This window comes from Magnolia sinica, chromosome 18 (assembly GCF_029962835.1).
Source record: "Magnolia sinica isolate HGM2019 chromosome 18, MsV1, whole genome shotgun sequence".
In the NCBI taxonomy this organism is placed as follows: Eukaryota; Viridiplantae; Streptophyta; class Magnoliopsida; order Magnoliales; family Magnoliaceae; genus Magnolia; species Magnolia sinica.
In genome coordinates this window covers 1,103,187-1,117,434 of record NC_080590.1, presented here as the reverse complement: position 1 = coordinate 1,117,434, position 14,248 = coordinate 1,103,187, and the positions used below count along the sequence as shown (strand labels likewise).

The window sequence follows — 14,248 nt, the reverse complement described above, 5'->3', positions numbered from 1 at the left end:
TAGAATTCCCTCATTTATACAAGGGAAAGTAACAAGTTTCCATGGGCTGTTTGGACGCACCCTCCAAAGGGGTATTTTAAGGCCAAAGCACTGTATTGATCGTAACGGCTGCCAAAGTTGTGAATTTGGATGCACTCCAAAAACCCCCATCTCATTTTCCGCTTGAAAAAATAGGTGCTAAAGTGCCAGCTCGGCAAAAACCAATTGCCACCTCTACCAAAAAAGCAAGCACAGCGCCCCTCTTTTGAAAACACCCTTTTGAGGAAATGCGTCCAGGCAGGCCGAATATAGTCTGTGACTGCATCATTGTTTGGAGTATCCCTCGTATTATCCGTATCTCCAGCTTGGTAACACTGGCAGCAATACTGATAACACTGGCACTATTAGAAATTCCATGTATTGGTGATGTCTCACTATGCCAATGTATCGACATAACTAATCATTTTGACTATGTAAATTCCAAGTGTGGCTTGGATCGCCAATGCATCGCTAATATTTTCAACAGTGTAAACTCCAGGTATCGCTTGTATCACCAGTGTATTGGCAATATTTCAATAAGCCAATATATTGATCAAAAAATTATTTATTATAAAAAAATCATTTCAAACTTTTTTTTTATGGGCACATGGTTGTATGGAGTAGTTAAATTGTCAACAATTACGATATTATTGTTATCCCAACATGAGTGCTATTGACACCATAATTTTTTGTTTCCTTTCCAATTGTCAATGATTTCTCGACAAAATATCGTGTTGTCAATATTCTAAATATTCTGAAATATCTATGGATGTTTGGATGGAAGGTTGGATGGTTGGATGGATAGATGTGGTTGATGGGATGGTTGGACTGATTTCTCACCACAACACATGCTTTTATACGCACATTAAATGGCAACTTATTATGTATGTATTCTTTTTACAATTTTTAAATTCTAAATATGCAAATATGCGTATTTGAGCATTTTCTCAATTTTCACAATAATAATAATAATAATAATAATAATAATAAACATTTAAAAATAAAATTAAAAAAAACAAACAAACAAAAAAAAACTCCACAGTTCTCCCCAATGTTTCCACCCATTTTCAGAAATCAGCGATATCAATACTATTTCCATATCCCCAGCCAGCGAAATTTGTAGCAATACTGATACTTCGACCATTGGACCATATACAAAAGTCAGCAATCAGGCTATCCATTAAACCGTTTCATCCAAGGGCTTCTTCAACTCACATTTATATCACCAGTTCAAACTACAACTACCAAAATCTCTCTCGTCACTTGCTCCCGCAGCATCTCCCCTTATATTTCAGCATAAAGCTAATCAGATTATAACCCGAATTACCTTTCCTGTTTTCTTTTCTTTTTTGTAAACTTTAAAACTCTTAATTTAACCAAGATCAGCTACAACAAATGTAAATGGGTTAGAGATTACCCATGGGAGTTCATGGCCTGATGACTTCAAAGTCGGCGCCAATGGGCAAATGATCACTTGGGTGGTCGTAGTTTGGCAATCCACCAACAACATCAGGAGATTCCGGTCCTGGAAGTTCAAGGAAACTGATTGGCTTCAGGCTGCCAGAATCTGAAAAGAATATGTAATCAAGAGTTCCAGTGAAATCAGGAGTGCAGTTTGTGAATGGTGGCTCTCCTCCAATAAATGCATGGAGGCTGCACAACGGCATCGGTCTTTCTTCATCAGAGTCTGTAGGAGAGATTGTTGAAGAGCTTCTGGATACAAGGTACTGGTAGACCTGAAAGCAGAGTCCATCCAACTCTTAAAAATGATCATGGAATCTCGATATTTCTAATGGAAAAGATTGTTTGTCACAACCACTAACAGTCCTGTGTCCAACACCCAAAAACAGTGACATGGCACTCGCACTACACATTTGGACTGTTCATTAGGTGGTACCTACAGTTGATGGCCATAGGTCCAAAAATACACTGATTGCATAACCCTAATCCAAACAGAGACTCATGATGAAATCTGGAAGTGTTACAAGAAGCATGTATGGTTGTGACAGTTGGATCGAAAAATAAAATACAGTTACGATGAGGTTCAGGGATATTCTAGTCATTCTTAAATTTTTATTGAAACATATGGTTAGGATTAGAAGTAGAGGACAGTTAATATATTTCTTTTGCTTCAAGAAAAAGCTAAATATGAGAAGTCGAATGAAAAAAAAAAAAAAAAGTATGCAAATAGAGATTCTCTTCCTTCTGAGAGTGATTCCGGAACCTTTTTGCTGTGATACTATGCTCGTACAAGGTGTGGTGCTTTGTATCTGATAAGTGTGATGCTAATCATTATTGGACGATGTGATGTTAGCCAACTTGGCAGCTTAAGACCTGGATCAGGAAATCTATTCGTTTGAACCACTGAGATTGAGATTTTGGGCTGGTCATGACCATCCAAGGGCCGTCATCCCAGATCAACTCTAACCCATTGAATGCAAGCCATCAATTTGTTTTTTGTCTTCGCCTCTTTTAGCACCTACTTGTAGGCCACTGATCAGATGGTTAAGATCACCCAAGCTGTGTGGTTTCCCATGTATGACCCTCCGTTATAGGGCCCACCCGATGAACAATTTCATGTCTACTGTTTGGATGATAGACCAAGAGGTTTACATTTGTGGCAGACAGGAATCAGCTTTAAATAGTGCCAGGAAGAGTAAACGACAAAAAAAAAACCGCTGATAGCATAATTCAAGAGAACTTTTTTTTTTTTTGAAAGATGATAATTCAACAGAACTTCCATCCAATAAATTAGGAGACAAAAAATATGCGATAAATTTTCAACAACTATACTACAATAAAGTATTTTCCATATTTATTACAAATAACAGATACGCAAGAATGAAAACGATCGCTAAAAAGAAATAAGATTGGGGCAAAACAAACCGTATCTTCAGGGGTAGAATTGAAATCACCAGCAACAATCACTGAGGGTGTACAATTGAATTTGTTTGAAACCATTGCCTTAAATTGAGATAGGCGTTGTAGAAGATATTTAACTTGTGCAAGCTTGACATCAGCCCATTCTGGATCCCTACAACATCCAAACTTATCCTTATTTCAAGATGCAACAAAAAAGGCAATTAAACAAAAAACAAAAAGGTCAAAACAAGAAAAAGATGCAACAAAAGCACAAAATAGAAGATTTGAAAATGACAAGGAGAAAGGGGGCCAAGAAAAGAGTACATGCATAAACAGTAGGGGTGGCAATGGGCCGGGTTTGGGCCAGGCCCAGCCTGACACTTAAGACCCAAGGCCTGAGCCCAAAAAAGTCTGGGCCTGGACCCAAACTGACCGGGCCTGAAAATTGATAAAAACCCCTATTTCCCACCTGAATGTTCCTAATCTATCCATTGATCAAGTGATCCACATGTGCACAATGAAATAGACATTTTAGAGGAATGAAACCAAATATCTACATTCGAGATGGAAGGGTTGCCTAACCGAGGATTGGAATGGCATAACTATAGGATATATACACATGTATATATATAATTGAGTCTGGCCAGGATGGGTCGAGATAAAGTGACTTGAGCTAAGCCCGACACAGAAATTGATCAGGCCATGCATGCAAGGCCCAAGCTAGTAGGTCCAAGCGCAGCCAAAAGACGGGTTGGGCAGGCTACCAGGCCCACTACCACCCTTAATAAATAACCAGTCATCACAAGAAAGGTCAAGACTATTTACTTATTTTTTTATAGCCACGAAAGATCAAGAATGTAGCTTGTTCTTTTTTTCGTTTTCTTTTCTTTTTTTTAGAAAGGTGCATATAGCTTTTTCTTATATTGCTATTATTTCAAATTTTCAAATAATGGCCTGGGTATCTTGCGGCATTTTGGAAGGAAAGAACAATTAAAGAGATGAGAGGCTGTACATTTAAATTGCTAAGCCACCTACCAATAAATGTGTGTGTTTGCCACAATTACTAGATGGTGAGGACCATTAAGCTTGAATGCAGCCATTATACCCACACAGTCGCGTTTCAATCTTACACGAGGATCATTAGGATCTCCGCGATCATTCAAATCATCCTTTTGAGGTAAGCCTGAAAACAGAAAAAATTACCCAATTGAGCCATCAGAAAATAGTCAGAAAGCCAATCCTACTCCAACTGGAAGCCATCAATTGAAAGCCGCACCAAACTGCATAAAATTCCTTCTATGCAGTTTATTCAAGAAAAAGGACTGCTCAGAAACTGATTGGTAAAGAACATGTAAGATTCAGATTTTGAGATGATCTATAGAAGTGAGCACAACCAGAAAGTTGGCTGTGCATATCACAGACCAACACAAATACTCATCACTTTGTTTCTGCCCCATGCCTACTGTAAGTAAAGTGTTAAAGAGAATCTATAATTTGCTTCTACTGAAGGAATAGCTACTGCACTCCCTTCAAATGTCCCGGGGGGGGGGGGGGGGTGGGGGGTAGCGCAGTATGTGAAATAAAGTCAGCTCGGCAAATCAAGAATTCCAGAAATTTTAATGTTTTAACCATACAATATGAAAGAAAATACAGGATACTAAAAAACGTTCAAGGTACACCAGTGCATGTGGCCAACACATGATCTCCCTCCCTCCCTCTTGTTTACAGAGAGGATTTGGGTGGGAAAACTGGTTCCCACTACATTTGTTCCTCATACACTGACCCACCAAAATTGGTTCCTAACGTATTTGTATAGTAGTGAATGTATATTGATCTCAATATCAGCCACACACTTTTATTTATTTTCAAAATTAAATTTAATTTTTTGTAAAAATTTATAGGACTGATTTAGTTCAACTAATTAATAAATCCAATGTACTAATAAATTATATTACATCATGAAAATATTAGTGGTTTTTATATTTATTATTTAAATATTTAATTTAAAAATAATTAAACTTTGTAAAAATGTTTGAGAAAATATTAATAACTATCCCTAGTATTTTTTTGCCAAATGTAGTCGCACAGGAAGAAAACGTCTAGAAAAGGAAAGAAGCCTGACATTGATTGCCAATACAGGACCCCACTTACCGACAACCAACACACTTCCGAGTGTAACTATTGTGGGCATGTGTCAAAGAGCATTGAGGTGTCCCATTTGAAGGAACACCTAGCAGGGAGTATTAGAATGATGTGAACTACACATGTTCTGAAGGAGGTGAGAGCACAGGAGCTGTTGCGAAAAGGGGTGAGATTGAGAGATGAGCACTCTAAGCATGGAGGGAGTTTAGGGAGGAATTAGTGCGTTTGATGCAAGGTCTTGGGGCAGTAGAAGAGGAGAACAACAATGACCATGAGTATAGACGTGCTATTGGGGAGTCCTTACGGGAAGAGTGAGATTCAAAGCAGACTAGGCAGTGCGAAGCAAGTAAGCCCACTTTCAAGGGGCCTTATGCAGAAGGTTGGTGGCGACAGTGGAGCCGGGGGGGGGGGGGGGGGGGGGGGGGTTGGAGGGGAGGTTGGGGGCTAGGTATGCGCTGCATTAGTAGTGTAAGAGTGCCGCATGCACCCTCGGATCTAGCAATGTATAAGGAAGAGTGGAGAAGTAGAAGTGGTTGAAGATGCATTTTATCATGGGCTCATATGGTGGACTCAGGGCTTTTGGAAAAGTTTACCATTTTCATCATAAATAATGGGTCAAAAACATCAATTTGTATAGGAGAAGCATCTAGATATATACCATTTGTGAAAAATAATAAATGAAAAGAAAATAGAACATTGGTAGGAAGAATAATAATAAGTTGCACATGTACAAAAGATGATCACGTGCACGTGGATTGCAGAATGTCAGGAATTGAAACATACCTATAGATGTAGCCTTTCTATTTTCTATATCTACCGGGTCACTAGGTTTATTCCCACATTCTGTTTCATCTTCAACAGATTTTACAAGATCATTGTATTGTATCAACTCCTCCAACATCAATTCTGCACTGAAAAAGATGGCAACCAATGAGTTAAACAAAATTAATACAAAATACCTAAAATAATACTTAGTTGTTTTTCTTCTTCTTCTTTTTTTTTAGTCTTTTTTTTTTTTTTTCTTTTTTGAAAGATAACGAGAACTTTCATTGATGAAGCGCTGAGGAAAATAATATTTAGTTTCACCAAAGAAGTTTGGAAACTTGTCAAATCTGCTTGCAAATGGCATAAGAAAGCCTACATCGGCTTCCCAGCAAGTCAAGTCAGAAATTTTTGAAAGATTTCAAGAAAGCTCACCCTAATTGCCTAAATTAATGCTGAATGTCTTAGTCTCATGCTCTGTTATGCATAAGAAACCAAGTAGATCTTCAACCTCCACTACTTTAAGACTGTCTTAGGACTAGCTTTTCTTGAACCTCCCAAACCTGTACCTTCCACCTCATGATTTTTGCGAAATTATTGTCTACCACGTAACGTGTATTGTGATTTGTGACTCTTCATTTTGTTTCCTTTTTACCATTTAAAAGAAACAATCAACTGAGGAAATCAACACCTTGACTCGTCTAGTTGACTCGAATCAAGCCATGCATAGGTTGAGACCCAGAGTCTTCGCTGTATGGTTTATACAAAAAAGTGGGAATTACATACCCTGACCAGATGTCAAGTATCTCAAATAGAAACCCAGCTCACATGTGCCAGCCAGCCAACCCAAAATACAAGTGGATCCACATAATTCTACATAGGTGGGACCTCTGTTGTATATTTTAAATAGGAAGACAAGGTTATATACCTATTGGGTTTGTAAAAGATGCCGCAGCCATCACGTTTCTGTCCACTTCTCTGAATATAAATACTCGAATACCCTTGGCTCTCCATTTTACCCTTATAAAAGGTATCATATTCATCTAACTCCTGGAATGATACACAATATTTTTCAAATTCAGAAACAGTGGAGCATTGAAGCCATCTTGAAGGTATACAATAGAAGGGAATTCAAGCTGCAAATTAGTCAAAATGCAAGTTCCAAAAATCAAGGGAGTGTTTTAATGCACTATGGAACTGAATTTCATTTATAAAAATAATAAAGTGGAAACGACCAAATTGTAGTTACCTTCCATTTTGAGGGTCTGACCTCCGAATCACAATTATATTACTCGCAAGTTGGACATAAAGGGTTATGCATTCTAAATGCTATAAAACATCATTAGCCTCTGTCATTTTCTCTTGGTTAAACTGAGTGATTGCAACTCAATTTCCTTGTGCATCCAAATAAAACCCAAAAGTTCTGAATATAATTTTTGTTATAAGAATCATGCTTTCAGCACAAAGGATTGAAATGCTCAGCTAAAAGCCATGCAGATGGAGAAAACAAATTACAGATAACCAGGACCAACTCATAAAAATTGTTCCAGCAAACCTCTCATTCACATCCAAGATCCTGCAAGATAAGACAAATATAGATAATGATCCTATAACACCAAAAGGTAGTGCATCCGGCAACTAGTGTCACCAATTTTAACTTCAGCCACAAGCCATTTACTTAAATAATAAGGCTCAATTTTATATGCAGTGGATCTGCATTGGCATGAAACTACGATCAAAAGAGTATAAGTAAAAAAGAATGGTGAATCAATCACTAACCACTGTTTTGCATACATTACAACACTAACAGACGACACAAGTAATGTAGAATACGATCGACTTGAGATCAACAAGAAAAAAATCAAAGCAAACAAAATGATATCAAATACAATGTAATAGTAGCCCAAAACCAGAGCATATTCTGATTGCAAACAGGAGAGAATCTGTTCGGAAAAAACTGTCTTTGATCAGCATATACTGCAGTTAGCTTCTAAAAATCAATACGTTGGATAATCAAGTGGCAATATAATATTTAAATGCATATTTCAAACATGATCTCTTCTTTGTTGATCAACAGGAAAGAAATGGGCATGATTTGAAACTCTTTATCACAAACTTGTAGCGAATTACAGTAGGGACTGTCGACTTGAAATTCAATGTGGTATGATATTCCCACAAACCACGGCTTAGATCTGCTAAAAGATTTTCATTCAAGCATTCACTGAGAATTAACCACTGTTTCCATTTAAAAGTTATCCTAGTGTCTAAGAAAAGAGTTTAAATCCATTTGAATGGACAATGAATTCTGTAGACCTGACTTGAGCAATAGCAGTACAGATCGTCTTGTAGATCACAAACTTGTAGCGAATTACAGTAGGGAAATCAGCAATATAATATTTAAATGCTTATTTCAAACATGACCTCTTCTTTGTTGATCAACAGGAAAGAAATGAGCATGATTTGAAACTCTTTATCACAAACTTGTAGCGAATTACAGGAGGGACTGTCGACTTGAAGTTCAATGTGGTATGATATTCCCACCACCCACGGCTTAGATTTGCTAAAAGATTTTCATTCAAGCATTCACTGAGAATTAACCACTGTTTCCATTTAAAAGTTATCCTACTGTCTAAGAAAAGAGTCTAAATCCATATGAATGGACAATGAATTCTGTAGACCTGAACTGAGCAATAGCAGTACAGATTGTCTTGTAGATCAATTCAAAGCATTTCTTCATTAAAAGGGGTCTTCCCAATTCAAACAATCTGACATTGATTTATGGATAATCAATAATTGCTTACATTCACTACTGTTTCATCACATGATTCCTAGGCTTATTTTCCTAGTCTTCGACAATCCACATCAAATCCACAAGCTAGATTTCTTTTCCCGTCTAAATTTACAAAACTGGCTAAAGTTTTCAGGTGTCGGGAGAACAGAGACAATCCCATTAACAGTAAAAACTAGGAAGTAATGTGGACCTGTATGCAGAGGAAATCAGCATCAAGGCTATTAAGAACCGTCAAGATTGATTGGGACCGAGCTTTCCACCTGTGACATGACAAATAAAAAACTCAAAATTTACCAAAAATGTGGCAGTAACCGCTTGCTGTAAGGGCAAAGAAAAAGGCAGCTAGTCCCACAAGCATTGGCCAAAAGACAAAAGTTTATTTCCCAAGTATTAACACTATTAAGTACCCATACTCCTCAAGGTGGTAATGGATTGACAGAATAGGATTTAGTTTTATATCTAGTGCACCTGCCTTATCTTTATTAAGTATTAACACTATTAACACCATCTGATATAACCCAACTAGGTTTGGGTGATCGGCCATCACCGTGGGTTTGCTCCCTACGGGTGTGGGTTCGACTCCCCTCCTCGGCATTACCCGATACACGTGGTTGTGGATGATTGCCTGTATCCACATGGAATAGTCTCACCTCAAAAGGGGCGGGGACACGCTGTGTCTTCAACAAAAAAAACAAAAAAAAATAAAAAAATACACAATCTGATATAGGCAGTAATGGATTGTAGGAATGTGGATGGAAAAAAAATCGTGGATGAAATTGCACACCTCTGTGACACATTTAAAAGATTGGTTTAGGGTTTTCCTTTTTTCTTTTTTCTTTTTTTTATTTATTTTGGGAAAGGTGGATTGGTTAGGGCTTTCACCCTCGGCCAGAGGAAGTTTTCTCCCTAAGGTCACAGGCATTTTCTCTATTCAATCACTCCTAGCTATATGGCATCAACAAAACCATGTATGCTTGTAAGGGGGGGAAAAAACAACCTAGATTTCATCCAAACCACTAATCTCAAATAGATATTGATCCTTGATTATCCTAAAAAACAAATCTAGTGTGGCATTACTGTAGCATGGTAATGTAGCGTATCCTGTAGCACTTGGCAATATGCTACAGTGAAAATCCTCTTAGAAACCATGAAACCCTAAAAAGCTATACAGTATCCTCTTTTAGGACTTGGGGGCATGTGTAATACACTTGGCGCCCACCAAATAGGGCATAGGACCCACATATTGGGCCTTTGGGACCCAAATCTTCATCCAATGCTTCTTGCAATTGTCCCAACTTGCATTGTCTTAACAGGAACAACTTGCCAACAAGCAAAACAGAAGGATAACTACTATCCTTTCATCTTACTAGGGAATTCTCATCTATATTGTCAAAACCATTGATGGTTTAGGATCCAAAATATGTAAGAAACAATAACAGAAATTTCTATGTCATACTTTTTGAAAACTATGATAGAAGCATTATGTCCTGATTCTGCAATTGTCAGAGTATCCACCAGGTACATACTCATCCCAATTACCACATGAAAAATCATACCGACACATTAATGGTCTTTTTGTGCACAAAAACCCATATGGATTGTGAACCATTTGAAGGAGAAACATCGACAAGTTTCATTGACCATGCTCATACTATTGTATTGGTATATTTTCAATTAGGAATGAGCTCTTAAGAAAATCAAAAATCACGGAGAGGGAGGAAGGGAGAGCGTCGTTAAGTGGATGATTTACCAGAAAGACATGGAGTGGTTGAGGCTCTCTATGATTTCGATTCGCTTAAGCCCCCATTCCCTTTTTTTTTCTTTCTTTTTTTTTCTGAAGATTAGGTGGGAATTTTCTTAAAGGCTCACCAGCAACAGCTGGCAAGAAAAGAATAAAAAGGGGCACAATTTTATTAAGAGCCCATTACTAACTGAAAATATACTCATACAATGCTATGGGCATGGTAAATTAAAATAATAAAAAGAAGAAGAAGAAGAAGACAAACCCCTCCCTCCCTCTCTAGATTTTGAAAATATACTAATAAAATGCTATGGGCAAGGTACACCAGTGCCAAACCAAATGAACAGCTACAAAGATATAAGTTAGCAAATATAGAGATGACTATTTGTGAGATCCATGTCACGGTTAATTACTTCATTATCATGTTGCTCTTTTTCCTATTCCCCTCGGATATTTCACCAAATTATAATACCATGGCTACACTAAAATATACAGGATTCCGAAGATTTACTTGAGGCAAGGTGATGGAGAATGTGGAAACAGAGAGCTCTTCACGTACACCTGAATAACAAAGTGCAAACCTTGAATATCAGAAACAGGCAGTGGATAAATAATAGATATTTAACCTTTGTATCCTTTTCTTCTCTTTTTATAAAATTTTGTCAATTATCCAAAAAAAAAAAAAAAGAAAAGAAAAGAAAAGAAAAGAAAAGAAAAAGAAAGAAAAAAAGATATTTAACCTTTAGAAAAGTTTATTGTACATCGGAAGGTCGAACTTATTTACAATGAAATATCAAATTTTCTAGAATCAATGCTTGATAGATGTACTTCTAAAAGCATCGGATAAGCCTATGGTGCTTGAAAGAAAACCGTTGCTTTTTTTTTTTCAAGAGCTTGAAAGAAAAAGAATGTTTAACCAATTATTCAATAATACCGAATTTGTGACAAGATGAAAGGCATGCAGAGGAAGCAGTAACAATCATGGTCTTTCTGACAACATGGAAAAGTAGCCTGTAACTTTTTCCACTGTACTTAATAAAATTTCAGTCATCTTTCAAAGCAAAAAAGAGTTCCCAGATATTTTACAAGTTATCTAGTAAAATGGTGTATCATTGATTCATTCTGAATGAATCCAGATTTATGACCCAACTTGCTTAAGATGGACCAGGTTTGTATTCTTCCATCAAGTGCCAAATGCAGGAGGCACCAATCTCTTAAAGGGTCAAATCTTCCTTGCACTGTCCATCTATTGAGTATACAAGTGATCCTTTGATTTCTTCAACAATGAAATCTATCTTCCTACCAGTGTTCAACGCTCTCTCCATGAAACTCCCAATTCAAGGCCACGCATTCAACGCACGCGGTCAGCAACAAGTGTTGGTACCCACATTACCACCCACCATAAAAGATGGTTGGTGGGAAACTAGCGAGTATTTCAAATTATGAATTTTCAGATGCTGATTTTGTAATTCGCGCTAATGTCCCACCTTCCAAAATTATTCAATGCTGATTTTGGAAAGAAATCTTTAAAATTACTGGTAAAAAATTCTTTAAAAAATGTGAGGATCCAAAATATGTAATCTTTTTTTTTTGGACATGTATTTGATAGTGTAATGGGTCATTGTTTAGTAAGAATGTTGTTTGTCAAGCAGTGTCAGCTTGATAAAAGTCAACAAAAATAAACCCTGGTTGAACAAAAATCAAGCATGCTTTGGTGAATTAGGGTTCATTACATATCATCATCATCAAACCCTGATCCCACTAATTGGGATTGGTGATTACAGCAACAATGATGATGATGACGATGATATGTAATGGGCCCTGATCCACCAAATCATGTTTGATTAGTGTTCGATTAGGGCACTTTAGATCAAGATGCAACAAAAAATATGGAAAAATGAATGAAAAAAAAAAAAGTGACAGTTTACCCCTTCTTCCGATATTACCCGAAATGGTCCATTTCACAACGGTTCACTGAATCCTGCTCAAAATGTTGCATTTTGATCCTCAAAACAGGCATAGATCTAGTTTGCATTAGTTCCCAAGCTTCCTTCATGGTTGAAATGAATAGAGAAGTGGAAAAACAAGAGAAATTTTGAAAATAAAACATTCATAATGAGCCTTTTATGGCTATAATGTTCCTGTAAAGAAGCGATCGTGGCAAGAACGGCATACCTGAGCTAAAATGTTGTATGAAACAACACGGAATGCGGAGCCTGCAAGGTGACAATTTGACAATTTTAAAAGTTGGGGTTGGGAATTAGACAGTTATCATATCATATAAGAAATTCAAAGCGGATTTCATTAAATGAGACAGGCAGACAGCAAACACATACTGTTGGAATTATCGGTTTTAGTAATACTTCCTCTATCTTCCAAAGAGATGAATTTGGGACACAAGGGTTGGACAGCGCCGCTCATCTTGCTCACGCAATTCCTGTTTTTTTATATAATAAATAAATAAATAAAACAACTATCAATCAGAAGCACCATTTCTGAAGTTCTTCTTCTTTAAAGAATCGGTTAGAAGTGATTCTTTTTTCAAGAGCATTATCTCAAACATGCAATTACATTGGTTTTTCTCTCCCATTTGGTGGTGTGTGTGTGTGTGTGTGTGTGTGAGAGAGAGAGAGAGAGAGAGAGAGAGAGAGAGAGAGAGCTACCTTTGTGGGGCGGAAACTGAGAGGCGGGGAAGCAGTTTCAATCCCTTCACGAACATGCCTTCATTTGGGTGGGGAGTTTGAGATTGGGGTGAGCACGGTTTTAAGACTCGGTGACTCGGACCGACTCGTTTGGCCCTGAGTCAAGTCGTAGCCCAGGGTGACTCGAGGGTGACTCGTCTGAGTTGGGCTAAGTTAGGCCCAGTTCTCAAATCCGCAGTGTTGAGTGCAAAACGGGCGGGATTGGTCCTATCGAAGTTCCAGCCAAGCCCAAACCCAAACTCAACAAGACCCAACACGAATTCCAAATTGAGAAGCCCAACCTGAAATCCTCTGTACTCAACCCAACCCAACCTTCCCCCTCCAAATTACATATGAAGTCCTCTCTACTCAACCCAACCGACTTGAATTTGTTCGACCCGAAACCTACGTAAATTCAAATTGGATTGCCATTTTTGCAACCCCAACCCAACTGGTGGACCTTGACAACCTCATCTAGTCGGGTCGGGCTGACCTGAACCCAAACCAAGGTAGGTTTTTCGTGGGCCGGAGAGTATGAAAGGAAATGCACTGCTAAGTTTTCTTGGACATTCGTTCGTCTCATATACTATCTACCACCTGATGGACGGCATGGTTATGTCCCACGTGTGCCAGCATGGCAAATGTTGAACAAGTAAACGAGCTTCAGTTATTGACACACGTGGGAGTACCTCCTGCCCTTCATCATTGTCAAGGCAAAGCGCTTGTAATAATATTAATAGTAACTTGAGCTGGTTTACTATTTGGCCTGTTTGGTTTTTCAGTGGTAGAGACTAGAGATGAGTAATGATTACTCTACTAATTGTATGGTGACATCATCTATGCAATGATGAATTTATCAAAATCATTATAAAAATGATAGTTTTATAATGAAAAATATAATTATTATAATTTTCTTTACTTGTTTGCTTTATAAATTTATTTTACTCTTAATTTATGAGCTTTAATTCTTGTTTAACCAAACACTTTGAAATAATAATGATAACTCAATTACTTTGCATTATACAGGAAATCGAACATCAAACGTTAGGGTTTAGCCCTGGGTTAGGTCAATAAACCTGACCCACTCCTAAGCCCGGTTCAGGCCATGTCAGGTTGATCATCTAATTAAGCTCAGCCAGAAAATTAGCCCATTTCATTAAACGGGTCAGTCTCAAGTTTAGTTCTAAAGACCCGGCTCACTCCTGTAAGATATTAATGGCTAGCCTAAGAGACCCGAATTGACTCATAGGC

The 14,248-nt window shown here is 37.7% G+C and overlaps 1 protein-coding gene across 1 annotated transcript; it reads right to left on the bottom strand.

Annotated features, from left to right (window-relative positions):
* Window positions 1–1,353: 1,353 nt before the first annotated feature.
* Window positions 1,354–13,099, bottom strand: LOC131234011 (carbon catabolite repressor protein 4 homolog 4). Its single transcript, XM_058230961.1, has 10 exons — window positions 12,980–13,099; window positions 12,653–12,753; window positions 12,492–12,532; window positions 10,828–10,877; window positions 8,766–8,835; window positions 6,713–6,834; window positions 5,806–5,933; window positions 3,916–4,063; window positions 2,905–3,052; window positions 1,354–1,754 (listed from the first exon to the last, which is right to left on the bottom strand). The coding sequence occupies exons 1-10, from the start codon at window positions 13,033–13,035 to the stop codon at window positions 1,446–1,448; spliced, it is 1,173 nt and encodes a 390-aa protein (XP_058086944.1). The 5' UTR covers window positions 13,036–13,099; the 3' UTR covers window positions 1,354–1,445.
* Window positions 13,100–14,248: the final 1,149 nt, after the last annotated feature.